This window comes from Podarcis pityusensis (assembly GCF_964106645.2).
Source record: "Podarcis pityusensis genome assembly, chromosome: 7".
Lineage (NCBI taxonomy): Eukaryota > Metazoa > Chordata > Lepidosauria > Squamata > Lacertidae > Podarcis > Podarcis pityusensis.
Window position 1 is genome coordinate 80,825,529 of NC_138031.1, and position 17,950 is coordinate 80,843,478.

At 41.2% G+C, this 17,950-nt stretch overlaps 1 protein-coding gene across 7 annotated transcripts in view; it reads right to left on the reverse strand.

The window, feature by feature from the left end:
- The window catches only part of SLC12A7 (solute carrier family 12 member 7), a 97,488-nt gene that overhangs the window by 28,892 nt on the left and 50,646 nt on the right, over positions 1-17,950 (reverse strand). For all 7 annotated transcript variants that reach the window (XM_081014671.1, XM_081014670.1, XM_081014668.1 and 4 more), the window contains exons 5-11: positions 16,172-16,226; positions 10,725-10,855; positions 9,529-9,755; positions 8,279-8,490; positions 6,501-6,668; positions 1,136-1,234; positions 41-98 (exon numbers count right to left, since the gene is read on the reverse strand). In XM_081014671.1, coding sequence (XP_080870797.1) covers positions 41-98; positions 1,136-1,234; positions 6,501-6,668; positions 8,279-8,490; positions 9,529-9,755; positions 10,725-10,855; positions 16,172-16,226 — 950 coding nt within the window. The remainder of the gene's footprint in view (positions 1-40; positions 99-1,135; positions 1,235-6,500; positions 6,669-8,278; positions 8,491-9,528; positions 9,756-10,724; positions 10,856-16,171; positions 16,227-17,950) is intronic.

Below are 17,950 nucleotides of genomic sequence, written 5' to 3' on the forward strand. Positions count from 1 at the left end.
CGTTGAAATTATGTAGCAAAACCCTCCCACTGTTACGTACTTGTCTCTCAAGACGACTCCTTCTATACAGGCTCCAAAAAGTACTATGCAGGACAAATCTGCAATTAAGACTCAAGGAACTTAAAAGGAACATAAATTGGAAAAGGGGGGGAACAGAAGGTCCACAAGAACACCTGGAAAGCATTAGAACAGAGGTCAGCAAACTTTTTCAGCAGGGGGCCGGTCCACTGTCCCTCAGACCTTGTGGGGGGCCAGACTATATTTTGGGGGGAAATATGAACGAATTCCTATGCCCCACAAATAACCCAGAGATGCATTTTAAATAAAAGCACACATTCTACTCATGTAAAAACACCAGGCAGGCCCCACAAATAACCCAAAGATGCATTTTAAATAAAAGGACACATTCTACTCATGTAAAAACACGCTGATTGCCAGACCGTCCTTGGGCCGGATTGAGAAGGCGATTGGGCCGGATCCAGCCCCCGGACCTTAGTTTGCCTACCCATGCATTAGAAGAACAGCACACATTACTGCACATCCCAAAGAAGCTAAGCACTGATTTCTTTGGGAAAGGTTTTAACTTCCACATTGAATTTGGCAGAGTATTTAAACTTTGACTGTACCATATTCTGTTTCTATACCTAAAATGAAAAAAAAAATCAGAATAGAAAAAGAAGTAAGATAATCTCCCCAAAAAGTCACGTTTTTGCTTTATTATTTGCTCCATTACAGCCTATTATTTTCATATATCTCTGGTTAAATTTAATGTTATAAAACAAACAATACTATAATGGTTCACATGTTTCCATTTATAATAGCATAAAGCTCTTTATGTACCAATATTAATGCTGCAAATTCCACTGGTTTTTATCAATCAGTCTGAATGAGGTGTAGCTTCCCAATAAACTAATATGAGATGCACTGTTCCTGGAGAAGTGGCTTACGTTTTCTGCTTAAAGATTCATCAAATCCCAACAACCGTACTCATATTGAAAATAAAATATTTAGGATTCCCTCATAACCACATTTTACTATCATATGTCAGCCACCTGTGCATTCTCAAAACAAAAACCTAATTAAGCAAACCAAGAATATGAAATCTAGACCCCCGCAAATTGCATTTAAAGGATACAGATAAATGATGTTGTTAAAATGGCCAGAATTGTTCCAGTTGGAATAGCTTTTTGAGCATCCCGAAGATCCCCTGACCTGTTTGAACCTGCCATAATGCCTAAAATACATAGAGAAATAGAAAAAAAATGGGATGTCATCTAGTTTCTGATTATTCCAGTTATATTAAGTTGATAGATGCAACCTGTCATTAAAGCAACAACCATAACGTACTACTACCAGAACAAGCAAAGGACTATATCTGCTCAATCACACCTTTAGCAGAGAGCTGGAAAGGGAGAAGGGAATGGAATAACAGCATCAAGACTTGGTGGAGACTATTAAGAAGGTCTGCATATGATGATCCTTCAAGAGTCAAATGTTCCAAAAGTCCTTTCCAACTGTCAGCTCTACAAACAGTCACAGTGGCTGCGTTTTCACATCACATTAAACCAAAACTTAGCATAGATATGCAAATTTGCTGGCTCCCAAGGAGGAAGCTGCAGCTGCTTTGCCTCTCCCTGGGCTTTTAAGAGAAGCAGCTAAGCTAAGGAATGGCTTATCACATTGCCTGAACCTGGGATTGTGGGCAAGGTGTCCTCCTTAACCAAAACCACAAGACACACCTTGCCTATAGCTCATGATTAGGTAGGAGAGCTTAACTATGATCTCAGCTTCAGACAACATGCTGAGCTGCTGCCCTGTGCTGACCTAAAGAGTCTAGAGAGAATCAAAGCAGATTCAAACTCCCCATTGGGAGTCAGTGCAGTCATGGTAAGCCATACTCAGACTTACAATGATGTGAGAACCAGGTCAATGTCAATACACTGGTCATAGTCACATACAATGCTAAACAAAACAATGGCTTAGCATGAACATTCTGGGGAGAAGCTCATAACTGCTTTGTTCCTTCCCAACCCTTTTAGCTCAGTGCAGCGCACAGCTAAGCCAAGTTTTGGCATAGTGTGCAGTTCAGACCCGGGGTTGTGGTTAAGCTCTCTCCTCCTTAAACAAGAGCTGTAGTCAAAGTTTGTTCTTGGCCACATCTTGCAGTGAGCCAAAGGTTCCTATGCCTAATCAATGAGGCTGCTAAACAGAAAAGAGTCTTCTCTGTTTAGAAAATTAGTTCAGGCTATGTATTAGGAGAAATACTGTGCTTTTCACATTTTGCTGAGCCTAGAAAGGTTCCGAAGGCTTTTGGACTATTGGGTAAAGGCTGGAAAAGCCATGGGCTACTGAAGCAAAAGATGCCTAAGGATAGATAATCTTCTTTATATGTCATTTTTATTTTTATTTTCTCAACTTTTTTCTTTCCCTCACTACTTCTTTTCTTTATTTTTGATATCTGGTCTTGGCTACAAAGTGCATAAATATAATATTAATAAAATTATTTTTTTAAAAAAGGTAATTAGTTGGTGATTAGTTTACTAATACTGCAAATGTTGTATTTTTATAAATTCATTTTTTAAAAGAAAAATGTTTTCTATGTATTATGGTTTTCCAATAATAAAGAGAATAATAATAAATCCAAAACCAGCAGAAGAAAAGTACTGGCAGAAGCAGAAAATATCTTTTAGTGCAACTATAAATTTAGGATAAAAGAACTGTTTTGAGAACAATATTTGGCGATACTCAAATACAGAAACTATAATTAGCTGTAGTCAATGTCTCTTTTGTGGACACAGACATATGAACATAATAATGACCTTGTTTGATACATTATACAGCCCAGGCTACCTGTTGGAACTGAGAGAAGAATATATTTTAATCATATTATGAGGCAAAACTACACTGTAGCAAACTTCTAGCAACAAGTCTACAATCCAGTCTGGCAAGGCTAAGAAGCAACCCTAAAGGCTTGCCAAAATGAATGTTTCTTCACTATTTTACAAGCAAGCTTCACTCCTGAAGAAAAGACATATAAACCAAAAGGTTCAAAACAAAGTCTACCTCTATACTTTGAAAAAGGTGAAGAAAAGTGTTATGACCATAAAGGAAGGAGCGAAGATGTCAGTACAAAAGTTCAGCGTGTGCTGTACAAGAGACTTCTATGGAAGAGTTCCAGCAATACTTTTCAGCCAATTAGCTAATATCAGGACATGGATGACCTTAGCAAATGTATTATGTCCCAATAGTATTAATTACATGAGAGAACAAGTTCGGACAGCTTCTTCCATTTCTTGCAGGAATCAAAGCAACACAAAGGAAGACAAAGCCCTTATTTTTATAGACATGGAAAGAGATGCCAACAAAATTCCAGTTCATTCCCTGTTTTGGCAGTCATACTAAAATAATATGCTCTATCTCATCTGCAGGACTTGTTCATATTGCGTACCCAAAAATACTTCTCTCACGCCAAAAACCCCTAAATGCTGAATATACTCAGATTTTTACACACACACAAATTCTTATTTCTTTGTTCTTACTAAATTAAACGCTTCACTCTGAATTACACATTTGAATTCTGAGTATCTGAACTCAAGCCACTGTGTTACAGTGGTTCCAGTTCTACCTCCAGGACTAAGTCCAAAGAACAGGATTGGGAGAGTGCCCTTCAGCCCGCTGGGGGTTGTGCTGTGAGGTGCTGCAAGGAACAATTCTTTCTCTAATACTACTGAATAGCTACATGAAGATTCTGAGAGCACTCATTAGGTGGTTTGGGACCAGGTATGCTCAGTACACTGATGACACACAGCTCTATTTCTCCATGACATCTGAATCACGGGATATTGTGTGGGCCCTGGACTGGTATCTGAACAATAGATGAATGAAAAGGAACCATTGGTTCCTACCCGAAAGGTAGTTTTTGATGCTGATGGAAGTTCTTCAATCTGAGATTGCAGTATCACCTTGTGATGAAGGCAGGAAATAACAATTTAGGGAAGTAGAATGCTCCCAGCATGCAGTTGCGTTCTCACTAAGCTCTACCAAGTCAGTCTAGGAGGAACAACATTACCTAAAATGTAGGAAACCCACTTCCTTAAAAAAAAAAAACTACGAAAAAATAGTAATTACCTAAAGCCAGGAAACTATTAATAATAACTACCCATCGGATATGAGCCCAATGGTTCTTTCTCTGTTGCTAGTGAAGCTCATCAATCCAGGACATACTAAATGTTCCAGATATAGGGTGGGAAATTGGTAGCAACCAAATTATTGGCAAAGGACCTGCTGCAGGACCCTCTGACCAAAAGATGCTTCAGCTGAAACATACCTGCCTGTCTTGTAATGTCTACTGAATGAGTTTAGTGGCTGCTCTGCACCTACAGAAAAGGCAGTGGAAGCAGCTGGCGTGCTTGGTGAGTGAGTAGTTATCCCAGCTGGCACAGGCAGTTTCTGAGATTCATTGGCTGGGGAGATATAAGCCTTACTCCATCTAGATGATGTGGGATTAGTTACTTTCTTACCTAAGTAAGAAGAATGAAAGGAGAAAAAAGAATGCCCATTAATCTAAAGCACTGGCTCTACACCCTTTAAGGTCCTGTGGACATCTGTAGAATGCCCCATCAATTCCGCGACGGGGTGAGCTCCCGTAGCTCGGTCCCAGCTCCTGCCCACCTAGCAGTTCGAAAGCACGTCAAGTGCAAGTAGATAAATAGGTACCCCTCCGGCGAGAAGGTAAACGGCGTTTTCGTGCGCTGCTCTGGTTTGCCAGAAGCAGCTTAGTCATGCTGGCCACATGACCCGGAAGCTGTCTGCAGAGAAACGCCGGCTCCCTTGGCCTACAGAGCGAGATGAGCGCCACAACCCCAGAGTCGTCCGCAACTGGACCTAATGGTCAGGGGTACCTTTACCTTTATGAAATGTAGATGCAACTTTCAAGAAAGGTCTCTTCTTGCCTCCATGAAAAATACAGAGGTGCTTTGCAGCAGAGAGGGTGTTTAACTCAGAGCATTCTACTTCCTAAATTGATGTTTCCTGCCTTCAACGCAGACACACAGCTCACTGCATCCAACAGCATCCAAATGTAGCAAAAACCAGCTCCTCCACCGCAGGAGACCTCATTTGTAACAGTCACATCAGTTTGGGCAAAGTCATGCCAAAGTCATCTTTCTGGTTTGCCATCTTGATTCAAAACAGCATCCAGTATCAAAACAAAGATGAAGACTGCTGCCTCCATCTCAGGAGCTCTCATACCAAGTTGGGTGACAATATTTTGAGAGGCATCCACATCAACACAGTTGTGATCTGTTACACCAAATTGGGCAATAGTACCTTCAGAGTCATCCAATTATGTGCAGTTTGGAGCTGTAGCACCAAACTGGGCAAAGTCACATGAAACTGGGTGATATTTTCAGCAGCATCTACATCAGCGCAGTTTGAGCCTGTCACACCAAACTGGGCAAAGTCATGTTTTGGTCCACTATCTTAATTCACAATGGCACCTGGCATCCAAATGTCAGTGAAGACCACCCCCCACAACCTCAGGAACCCTCACACAGAGTTTAATGATACCAACTTGACAGGTGTATGAACCCATAGAGAACAGGCGGGCAGACAAATAGACAGACAGACCATTTTCCAAAATATATGGTAATCTTTTGTAAAGCATTTTGGTTGTTGTTCTTTTAACCAATCAAGCAGTATATACGTTTTGTTAAGTAATGCAGAAATTATGCGAGTAGCGGAACAGAACTGAAGGCCTTAACTAAACAGCCTCACATACCACTGAAGCTCTGACCTGGATAGCTCGGTTCAGTTAGGAACCCCAAGGAAAAATTGCTATGTGCCTCTCCTCTTAGTCCCATTCCAGGAAGCCGTGCAATGTCTTAAGAGCTCCAGGGACCTGAAGGTTCAGCTAACTGCAGCTCCACATAGCATCTGACCCCAGGAAGCCCTGACAATCTGATGCCAAAGACAATCTCTGTCTCCTTTTCTCACACTCCAAGGCACTTCTCTTTCTTATTTCATCTCTGTTCCCTCCTTCCCATTTTTTTTAGTTAACCTCACTGCTGCTAACAGCACACACTTAACTCTCCATATACCAATAAGGCTGTACATATCTGTCTAGCATCTCTTGCCACCCATCTGCAGATAAGCTGTCAGTATTATCTGAATGTTGCTTGCTTAACCACTATTTTTTGTTCTGTAATAATCTCCACATTGCCACAATCTTTCTATTTTGCAATGAAGTAGTACATTCTTTGATTCTCAATTCTTGACTGTTGTCTGATTACCCCATGTGTTAGTAACATTACTGTGTCTAAACTAAATATCTCATTATAAGTGCTGGCAGAAAAGACATTTACATGCACTTTTTTTTTACATGTATGTGCAACTAGGACACATAGAGCTGAGTTAGGCAAATTAAATCCAATATGCAATTCTAATCAATACACAGAGAATCACTTCAGTTGTGAGAGAGAGAGAAGGGGGGGGGACTATACCTGTCACAGATGGAAAATAAATTCCTACTAGCATGGTGAAATAGGTCATGATATCCGAATACACATAGTATTTCATTTTCGCATCTGTCTCTTCTAAAACAGGAACTGATGGCTGATCCTGTTTCTCCACAAATGCGAATTTGTCTCCATATACACTCCACAAATTATCTGTGAGGAATAAGAACAAAAGTTTACTCACTCAGGCCAGCTTCTAAACATATACGAACACTAACTCATGCAAATCATTCACTCTTCCTCAAAATATGGTTCTCTTATCGATAAGAAAACCTTATTCGTTTTGACCACTTGAAGTTTCTGGGATATTAATTATCCCAGAATGAAGATGTTTTTTAGGCTTATGACAAAAAGTGTGATGAATGTATTCCGCATCCTGCTGAAGTCAGCAGTAAAGCATTTGCTAAGTGTAAATGGAACAGGATTTCAAGTCAAGGCAGGGCTGGGGCACACTGGGCTTGAAAAATGTAATATGTAATATAAACAGTTCATTTTCACTTGTAAAACTGGCAACACTGATCTGTATGGCCAATAATTTGTGTTCTTTTTCTTTTTATTTTCATGAGAAAGTGCATATTATGTGGCACAAATAAATCATTCTGACAAATCTGCATAAAAGTAATGAAATGGACTGCAATGGAGAAAAGGTGCTGAGGATACTCCTTGCAAGGATACTAGTTTGTCAAAATAAAAATAATTTTAAAAAATAGACTAATATAAATAAATAAGAATAAAAATGTGCACCCCACCACCAAGACCATTCCATTGTAACCATCCAACGTCCCAAAATTTCAACACCTCTTGCAATGGTTTGACCCCCTTCTGTTTCAACAGTACAAATTCTACAAACACTTTCCATATCTCCTCAAAATCATTTCTCCTGCATATTCCCCGCCTTACCTTAATGGCACACATTAATTTATCATTAATAGCTATATCCCACACCTCTTTATACCATTCTTCCATTTTATATTCTGCTTGTCCCATCTCCTTTCTAACTATAATCAGCTGTCAATAAATTTGTCAGCAAGTCCTTCACAGCCTGCTATGAAGGATACTAGTTAGTCTAGTGCCGGAACTGAACCAAGGACCAGTTCATATGCGAAGTGTCATCTGCACATGCACAAGCAACCCTGGCAAACAGGGTGTGATGAGTATGGGTTGCTCGTGCGTAAGTTGCCGTCTCTCCTGGCTATGTTGCCTTGTTTAAACCTTTCTGTCTGGACAGCCCTTCACTTCGTGGCTGCCTCAGTCGCTAGCAGAATCCGTCAGTGGGCGTTTCTTAAACCTTTTCCAACATAAAAGTTGTTTGACGCCAAGTCTCCTCCTACTCTCCCTGCGCGGAAACCTTCTGCGCAGGGAGGGCGTGGGTAGCGGAGGACCCGTGCTCTCCCCGCTGGTGTCCGGTGAAGAGTCCTGGAGCCCTCTCGCCGATTCCCCCATCTGCCCCCCTTTATCCCTGGTGTTGCGCTTATTTGCTTCCCCATCTGCTGAGCTGCCTCTTTCCCTGCTGGGCCCTTCTCCAGCATCATTTGAGAGCCTCCCCTCCGCCTCTAGCTCCGATGTCAGTTCCCTGACACTGGGCAATCGCAACAGTCTGAAGAGAATGTGTTCGGGCAGCAGTAAGTACAAACTGATGCTAAAAAGAGCAAGAGTTAAAAGGCTTCCTTACTATACTCCTATCAGTATAAAACATTTGAGTTACCTACTTTCTGCACGTGTGATTAAAGGTGCAGTTGTCACCTCACAAGATGTAAACTCACCAAGTAAGACTCCGCTTGCGACTCCTGGAATCCCCTGGATTTCTGTGACGTTGTTTAGAATGAAATATTCATCACAGGTGGCATTTAACAGTGGGCTACCGCAGAAATTTTCCCACAGCTTGGTAGTAACTGTCATATTGTTTTCTTCATAATATTTGACACAAGGAAAGTCAGTATCTCTTACTAATGTACGATTTCCAAGCAGGCAAACGCTAGAACACAAAATAAAAATCAATCAAATGCTACATGTGATTTAACAAATTTTTATCATTTGATTTAACCAGTATGTTCAAGCTAGGATAAGTGTAGTTATAGAGTAAAGTCAAGAATGCTGCCCCGTTTGGGAAAAATGTATTTTTCCCCTAGCAGAGAATATGCATTTTGAAAAATAAAGACTTTTTAGAAACGTGCATGTTCTCACTTCCACTTTAGTACCTGCCTGTTCATCAGTACATGTGTTCAGCAATTAATGAAGTTGTGTAAAGAAGCAAGTTAAGTGAGTGATGTCTGGCACAAAATCTACATTTAAGTGCACATGAGTATATTTGCACAGAAGTATTTAGCCTGCCCTTCTAAGGAAAGGTATTTCCTCAGAAGGCTTACAAGTTGTTAAAAATCACAACGTCAAAAAACCACCACCGTCAAGAAAAACACAGCAGAGAAAGGAGTAACATATAATAAAACACAACAGGCTGTATCCAGCATGGCAGTTCCACTCGCACAACAAATTTATTTGCAGACAACAGAACTTCCTCTCTCCCCCCTGCCCCTTCAAGCCCTCCACACACTCACTAAATCTGCTCTGGAGGATTAGGGGATCCTGTGGAGCAGATTGTGGGGGCACAGGGGAGAGGACAAGAAATGGTAGTCCCACTGTGCAAGCAGAACTCCACTCGTGCAGCACTGTCTTCAGATAAAGGATCGGCTGGCTGGGCCTGCTGGAATAAAAAGTCTTCATCAACTGGCAGAAGACAACTGGAGAGGAAACCACCCCAACTGTCCCCACGATGGGAGCATCAAGCTCTTCCTTTCTCTCAGTCCCTGCCAAGCTCTCCAGATTCAGTTTAGAGTGTCTCCCAGCTACACTAATGAAGGACATATGAGTTTGGGAAGGTTCTGATGACTCAGGGGGGCTCATTGAGTGCAGGAATTCAAATTTTTGCTTCAATGTCTGAACCAAGTAGATTCCAGATATTTAAAGCATGCTGTAATAATAATCATATATCTAAAAAAACTTATCCTTTACTTACGGAAAGATTGGTGGTTCAAAAGCAGTTTTAATAACCCCAGCATAAATGGCAAAAATTGAAAGAATTACACAAGCCAAAAAGACGAGGGCAAGCTTATTGACGTATTTGACGCCCACAAAAACAACGAGGGCCATCAGAGCAAGGATGCATGTCCCATAAACTCTCATGTTGTTTAACATGGCTTCCTCACCACCTTCAAAAATAGCAGCATTAGGGGAAATGTATTTCTGTAGGGAAAACAAATATAAGACAGCTTTTAGCATGTAATTCCAAGACAGTTAACTTTCTGATCACTTAACTAATCAAAGAACAGCAAGACTGTTACCTCAAAAAGTTAGCTTTTGAAACAAAACTGGGGGAAATTAGTACTTGACAACCGTTTCATCATTTGTCGAATTAGGATTTTTCTTTTATTTCAACATGGTTTTAGAAAATAAAACTAGGAAATATAATCTGAAAAATATACGTGCAAGTTAATCTATTTATTAAGTTTGCATAAAAGTGCTTATAGGCAAAGTATCTGTGAAGCAAAAATCATATATCAGGTGTGAGTAACATGTGGCCCTCCAGATGTTGCCGTGACTCCATTCTCCATTAGCCCCAACCAGCATGGCCAACACTCAAGGATGATGGCCAACATCTGGAGAGCCACAAGCTCACCAAATCTGGTTTAAATTATTCATGCATCACAGCAAGCATCATTCTTTAAAAAATGAATTTCTTCTGTGTAAAAGAAGAGGATAACAGCTCTCTTTAAGGTAGTTCTTGCCACCAACAATTTTCATAAATGCATGCATGGTACACAAGTATGTGTGCGCACATGAGATAGCACATATATTGCCCAATTAACTCAGGGAAGTCTTTAAAAAAGTAAATGTTTTTATCTAATAATTAAATATTGTCATCTCAATTTTAATTATTGTTATTAATTTGATTTCTTATCAACCCTTCACCATAAGGTCCCAGAGTACGGCACAAAATAAAAATGCAATATTACGGTCTGTGCCCCTTCATTTCAGACAGTATGTTATTCCATAAATAAAATTCATTATGGACATGTACTTCTCCAAGTCTCTCAGCTCTCTCTCTCTCTTCTCTGATGTTTTTAATAAAAACAGTATTGTAGTTTATTAGAAAGCAGGGGATGTGTAGTTAGTGCTACATTAACGTTATCAGCTTTTTAAACGGCAACTTACCAGTAGAATTTCAATGGTGCCAAGAATATACATAGCCCCTGCAAAAGTTGTGCCCAAGTAAAAACAGATTCCCACAGCTCCACCGAATTCCGGCCCTAATGATCTTGAGATCATGTAGTATGAGCCACCAGCTATGAAAGTAACATCAATGAAACACACATTAGCACAATATTTAATGCCACAAGAATATTCAAAACATATTTACACTGCTTCATTTATTCAACCACTAATTTCTGTACAGTATACAAAAATGTCAAACAAACAAATGGCAAACAAACAATAATACAGTTTTAAGAACAGCCTGATGTAGTAGGAGATGGTGACTCCTCCATCGTGTTCAGGTCCACAGCTGATTTGCAGACCACTGAGCGCAGACGCGGATTTCACCCTCTTGTGTGCGTGGCACCATGCGTTCACATGTTTATCAGGCAGTGAACAGTGGTTTGGCAAAGGTAACACAACAGGAACAGTAGGTATTGCTGGAGTTACAGAGGGTTGGGACTTCATGGGTCGAACAGATAAAGCCACAAAGATCTAAGTAGGAACTGAAGCAGGAGCCAAAGGCATCAGCGCAAGGAAGAAACTAGAAACTATAACTGGCAGCTCTTTAGGTAAATCATCCAAACGATTTGAAGTAATATCTGAAGAATCAGGTGAAGCCATGTTTACAAGGAAACAGCGGCAGCAGCTGGGCTATGTGATGAAACAGGCAACAAATGCTTGCATGGATCCTTACACGGGCAAGGATACTACAGAAAGATTGAGAGGGCGAGGCTGAGGCAAAACAGAGTAAGAAAGTGAAGGATCAGGTGGCACAGAAATGGGGAGAGGCTGGGGAAGGAACCTCAAATCCCCAAAATCCATCTTCAGAGAAGACTCCACGAGGACTCAGGGTGCACAAAAACTTCATCACAACTGGTTGAAAAGAGAAAAGGGCAGGAAACTTAACCAGACTCTGGTGGCTCACCTTAAACACAACACCTTTGGCAACGGCAGTGCCCTCAGCCACAGTATCTGGGATGTAATGGAGGGTGGCAGCTTCACCAGTCCCCTTGTTCCCCCCACGCCAATTGGGCTTGGCACCCATGACTGTAGAGGTTGACACCATCAGACGAGGGCGGTGCTTATGAGCTGATTTATATGTTGCCTTAAGGGCCTCAGCCTTCAGCAGCTTCCTCTTGTCCATGGCCCAAGACTTCCACAGAGCTACTGCAGCTGTTGGCCTGGAGCTAATGGAGACCACCAAAAAAATGAAATAAAACAGAGCTGCAGTGATTGCTGAACCAAAGATTTGTGGAAACAGCAGGGGGGTCCCTTCCAACTCTACAATTCTATGATTCTATGAAATGCCATGGGCTGGTGCGGCTGATGGCCTGGAGTTCTAGTGAGGCTCAGAAAACGGCAGGCAGGAGAAAAAAGCATTAAAAAATTTGGCTCACACAACCCACAGAACACTACACTGCTTGGATGAGGAAGGGAAAGGACACTTCAACAGGCTATAAAACAAAGGAAGGGGGGAGTTCACTTTAAACTAGGGACAAGGGACAATACAAAGAGGGAGAAGCAGAGTTTAAAGGGCAGAAAATGGTAAGGCACAGCGTACAGCACACACAAGAAAGTGCCTACAATGACACATAATATGCCCAGAAATGAAAGACCGAGGACCACAAATTCACTAGATTCCCCCCCCCCCACATGAATAATATTATGAACACAACCTCCCCCTGCAAAAGCAAGCACAGAAGCACACCAACAACAATTGGCAAGCCAGACCACAAATTCCAGAAACTACAGCAAGCTCTTGGTAGTGGGGCCCACCCTGTGGAACGCTCTCCCATCAGATGTCAAGGAAAGAAACAACTCTCTGACTTTTAGAAGACACATGAAGGCACTCCTGTATCGGGAAATTTTAAATGCATAATATTTTACAATGTTTTATGTGTTATAAGCCGCCCAGAGTGGCTGGGGAAACCCAGTTAGATGGGCAGGGTATAAATAATATTATTACTGCACTTGTTTTACTTTTGTGATCACAACCTTATGCAGGTAGGTGGGTGGGATAAATAAATAAATGGAGAGCCAGGGAAACCCACTGTTCTCTACTCTCCTTTATTTCCCATCACCACCCATGTACCCAGCAGGTTTTCCTCATTTACTGGGCTTTGGGAAGGGAGCGGGAGGTCTTTGACAACATCTCAGAGACCTTGTGCCCACTTTTCCAAAGTTCAGTATGCGGCGCCTTCCTTACTGGCCTTTGGGAAGGAGGTGAAAGGGCTCTGGGGACATCCCAGAGGCCAGCAAGACAAGTGCCTCCTTGCTTACCAGACTGCAACAGATTCCCCATCCTTGATATTGGAGAATACACTCCTTGAGATTATCAGAACTCTTATCATTTATTTATAGTTCAAAGCCAGCACTTTGAATTAGAAATAGACTGGTAAGGCAGTGCAGCTGCTTCAGAAAAGGAGTAGCATGATAATGCCAACCTAGCTATCAATCGTTTGGGCCAGCAACATTATGGACCACCCAAAGTTTCTGGGTCTTAATTTCTTTAGATTTTATATAATAGCTGAATCCACCAAGGTTTGTTCTTGGCTTACTGAACGTTGCTTGTAGGAGCCAAGCAAACCACAATTCCTGGTTCAGATGCAACACTATGCCAAGGATTACAGTTGCTTTCCTCCATGTGCTATTGAGGAGATGACACACAGCCCAGGTAAAGCAAAGTTAATGGTTTAATGTGAACTTGCCTACTATGACATGAGAACTGGGCCAGTGGAGAGGCCAGGAAGATGCAATGGGTGTCTTTTGTTTTTAAAAACGCATTCCATCATTCAGACATTAGTATGGTTGCCATAATTCTGTCTCACAAATCTGGGTTGCCTACTATACAAATTATTTTCCAATTATCCAATTAGAAAGGGTTGAGAAAGGGTTAAGCAACCTGCTTCCTGTTGATATCCCACTACAAATCACCCCAGATGCTTGGATTTTTGATACATTTGTTGCTCCACCCCTTTTTGCCTCCGGCTCCACCAGCCATTGGCATACGGCCCTCAGGTGGTTTTCCAAAAATGCATTCGGCCCTAGGCTGAAATAAATTCCCCATCCCCTCCTTTGTAATAACATGTCATCCTATAGAAACTCCTCGTTACATTCCTCTCTGCATGTAGTCTGGAACTTTTTCTCTTTCTTTCTCCCCATCTTAACATGTTTAGTTGGCATTTTTACTTCTAACTTTGATAGCAATGTACACTACACTAGCAATCAACAATGCAGTGCTTTGCATGTCTACTCAGAAGTAAGCCTCACTGAGTGCCATAGGCCTTATTTCCTGCCAAGCGGGTACAGGATTGCAACCTCAGGCTGCTTAGACATTGTACTGTTACTTACTAAAGACCATGCAAGCTTTCCTAAACTTTACTAAATTTTATGCAAACCTCAGTTCTTTCAGAACATTGTTTCTCCTTGTGTACATTAGCGTTGGCGATTAGGAGATTCATGGGGGATAGTGTGATTGTGATATGTGGTTAGGAAAGGAAAGGAAAGACAGAAAGTGTGCAACTATCTCAGGCATCTGAAAAAGTGGATTAATTTAGAGACTCGCAAGAGGAGCCTTTCTCTCCCTGCCCTGCTTACAGAACATGCAACATGAATGACAGAAGCCTGGTTTCTTCTAACTTCAAATGAAGATTCTTACCAAAAAAGATGCTTATTTATAGGTTCTTTCCTTTAAAACTGATGCAGCGGCATGTGCTGTTTTATATCAAGCAGGTGTGAAACAAAGAGTGACCATTAATAAGCCCCATGCACATTTGCCCCCAGGAATGCAGATAGGAGTGTGTGAAACGAAGGTCAGACACGGACTTTCACGTTATCTGCAATTTCTGCTATTTAACCTGTTGCATTCCCTAATGCTCTGTGTCAAAAATAGATTCTTAACAAGGAGACAGAAGAGGGCAAGAGTTTAAGAGTTGACTTGGTATGGTCATGCGATGCAGACATGCAGGACAGTGCAACATAAGGCTTCTGTAAGCAAGTGAGTGCTGAATTTGGGCTAGAAAAGCAAGTCAGAAAGTGACCAAATGGGGTGAGATAGTGGTGGATTTGGGGGGCTGGGGGAAGTAGGAGGCCTTTCCTCAAATGTAAGGAGTTTCCTGCATACCTGAGGGGGATCCCTCCCTGTATGAAAGAAGCCATACTAGCCCCCTTCCTTTTTCTGAGAGTGATACCCTGCACCTAACAGCCAACTTTACTAATACAGGGACCGCATCTAGAAGCAAACAATATCTGGAACATTGTCTCAGAAGGTAGCAACTAAAAAAGCCTAGCTAATCCACTAACAACAAAGGGTTCCTGCTGTGCTCTGCTCTGGCTAATTGGCTAACAGTGCTTAGATTATAAAACAGTAGGTATCAAGTAGCACTAAGGAAGAGATTGGCAAGGCTGTGGCTGGAATAATAACTGCAGCTTCACTGTTCATAAATCAAGGAGAACGAAGGGAACACTGGAGGAGAATTCAAAGGTCAGAAGCAATCCATGATCTGGGAGATTGTTTAATGTTATAAGATTTATTAATTCGTTATGACAGAAAATGTAAGATCACTGGGCATAGGTAACTGCACAGCATAGGATCAGACTGCACATTTAGCACTTTGCCTGTGTTTTAACAGAAATGGCTTGCTTTACAGTCTCATTAAGCAACCCTAAGCACAGATATATGTAGGCAAGTGCCATTGTGGAACTACAGACAGGGCTGCATTTCTGATGTTTCCTGCCAGCATAAATGTGAATGCTATTTGATTGCTACGTATCAATTCAAAGAAAAATAGTACCAGTATCAAATTTCTTATAGTGACAGCCAACACACTGTCTGAAAGCACTGCAGAATGCATGTCTACTCAGAAGTAAAAACAAACCTTTGCTACAGCTCATGGTCAAGGTTAAATTACATTTGTGGGCTGAAATAGGTGCCCCACTTCTGATAGTCTCTTGTGTACACTGTTTCTCCATTTCCACATGCAAATTGGGGAAGAGATACAGAAAGGCTTAGTTAGCTACAATGCTGCTGCCGTTGCTGTAAGAGCAGCAAAGGTAAGGCCTTTGCAGACACCCCCCCCCAACTAGTCAGGCGCGGGCAGAATTGCAGGCACCTTGATATAGTCAGTCCTGTTCCATCAGAGTCAGCTGTCCTCAAGAAAGCAGGCAAGAAGAGAGAGACCGGAACAAGCATCATTATGGGAAGAATGCCACAGCCTTTCCTTGGTACCTACCACACTGACAGACCTAGGAAATGTGTGCCTTTGCCCAGAACAGCAGGAGATACTTCGTTGTCCACTCCTCACATACCCACTTCATCATAGTGAGAGGCATTTCATCTGTATCCCATTATCATTTAGCATGTGCACTAAACATACTTTGAATATATAAGTAAAATTTGTAATTACCTGGAACTACACCATTTGTTGCTATTGCACTCATTGATATTGCAGTTAGCAGAGTCTGCAAAAAAAAACAAGTGATATTGGAGAATGTTACTAGCAAATTTAAGAAACCACAGCTGACGACAGTTAGTATAGTAAGAGCAGAAGCTGCCAGCACATTGAGGGTACAGGACCCATGAGTTAAATCTTTATAAAAAGCAAAAGATGTATGCATTCAAGTACAAGACAGCACTAAAACTATTGATCCATATGAAATACCAGTGGCATCTCCTTATTCTTGCATCTTATGTCAGAAATCATGCTTTTACAATAGTATATAAATTGGTGAAGACACTGTAGTTAAAATGGTTCAAGTGGAGAGAAGAACCAAGGTATAAGTTTTACTGATGGTCACTGACTCAGCACATATTACTCTTCATTTATGTAGTGCTGGTAAGAACAAAGGCTCAGACATCGGATTCTTGGTGTAGAAGTGAGAAAGACTAGCCATCACCCATGTATCCTTTTCATCTGCCTACTAATACAGCAAAGAGAAGCTATTTATACATATCTATATCCCATTCTTCCTTTCAAAGTTCAGAGCTGTTTAGGCACTGATGAGGCCCCAACTGCTTGGCATTAACAACATTGCAGCCTTAGATGCCCTCAAATAATACAACAGGCAAAGTTTGAGAATGAGAATGTCTGACAGTTAGTTTCTCTAACAGTTAAGCCCCTCAGAACAGGTGAAGAACAAGCCACTTAAATAGATGTGAATTGATTGGGTTATTTATATATGTGTGTCTGTGTGCTTCCAGTAGTTTTAAAATGGCAAGTGGGAAGGTCCAGCTGCAGGAATGGGAAAGAAAACCACTGTTTGTACCATTAAACCTAAAGCAAAATATTTTGTGAGTCTACAAGAAAGAAAGGAATATTCATGGGTTTTGGTCAGCTGGCTGTATGGCTTTCATCAGTGGAACAGACAGGGAAACAATTTCATTCAGTCCCCTTCGCTTTGTGCCCCATTATTACTACTACTATGATGGTCTAGAGCAGATTTAGGAAGGATGTGGGGGGGCTGCACTGGAAGGAGGAATAATAAAAAATTGCTTCCCTTCCCATTCCGCTGACCAAAACCTTACCATAAGCTGAGTGACATTCTTGGATACAACCCAATCTTTTCAAAAATGCATTTGGATTTAAGGAACTATACTGAATGTTATGCTAGTTTTCCATAACCTAACTAAAACACAAATATAGTATGTATGTTTAATATCATCCTAACAAAAAAACAAAAATCAAACCCATATATCCAAAACACTCCAACAGGATGACATTTCAAGGTTAGAAAGAATTGTTTTCCTCTTTCAGTCATATTCCTTGCCATGAAATCAAATCAGAAGATGGAAGAAAGCCAGGTATGGGTCAAAGCTCCAGGGCTGAAACATGTGCAGACTTAAGCCCAAATCACTACAATGACACGGAACCCATGTCTGTTGGCTCTCAACTTCGGAAACAATATCTCACTTGATGAGTTGTTAGGAAATGATGTTGCTATTTAAAGTGAGAGCAGTTGGAAACAAAAGTAAGGGAAACTGTCCAAACTGGTGACCAAGCCAATCAGCTGTTGGGTAAGAGCCTCCCATTTGTTTTCACATCCTATTTATTCTCTCATTGAATGTATGACTTCCCCTGAGAATTAAAATCTCTTTCACAGTGTCAGAATCTAAAATGAAATGAAAGAAAAGCAAAAGACTTGGGTGATCCAGAAAGAGTATCTCTTCTATGATTTAGATGTGGGGT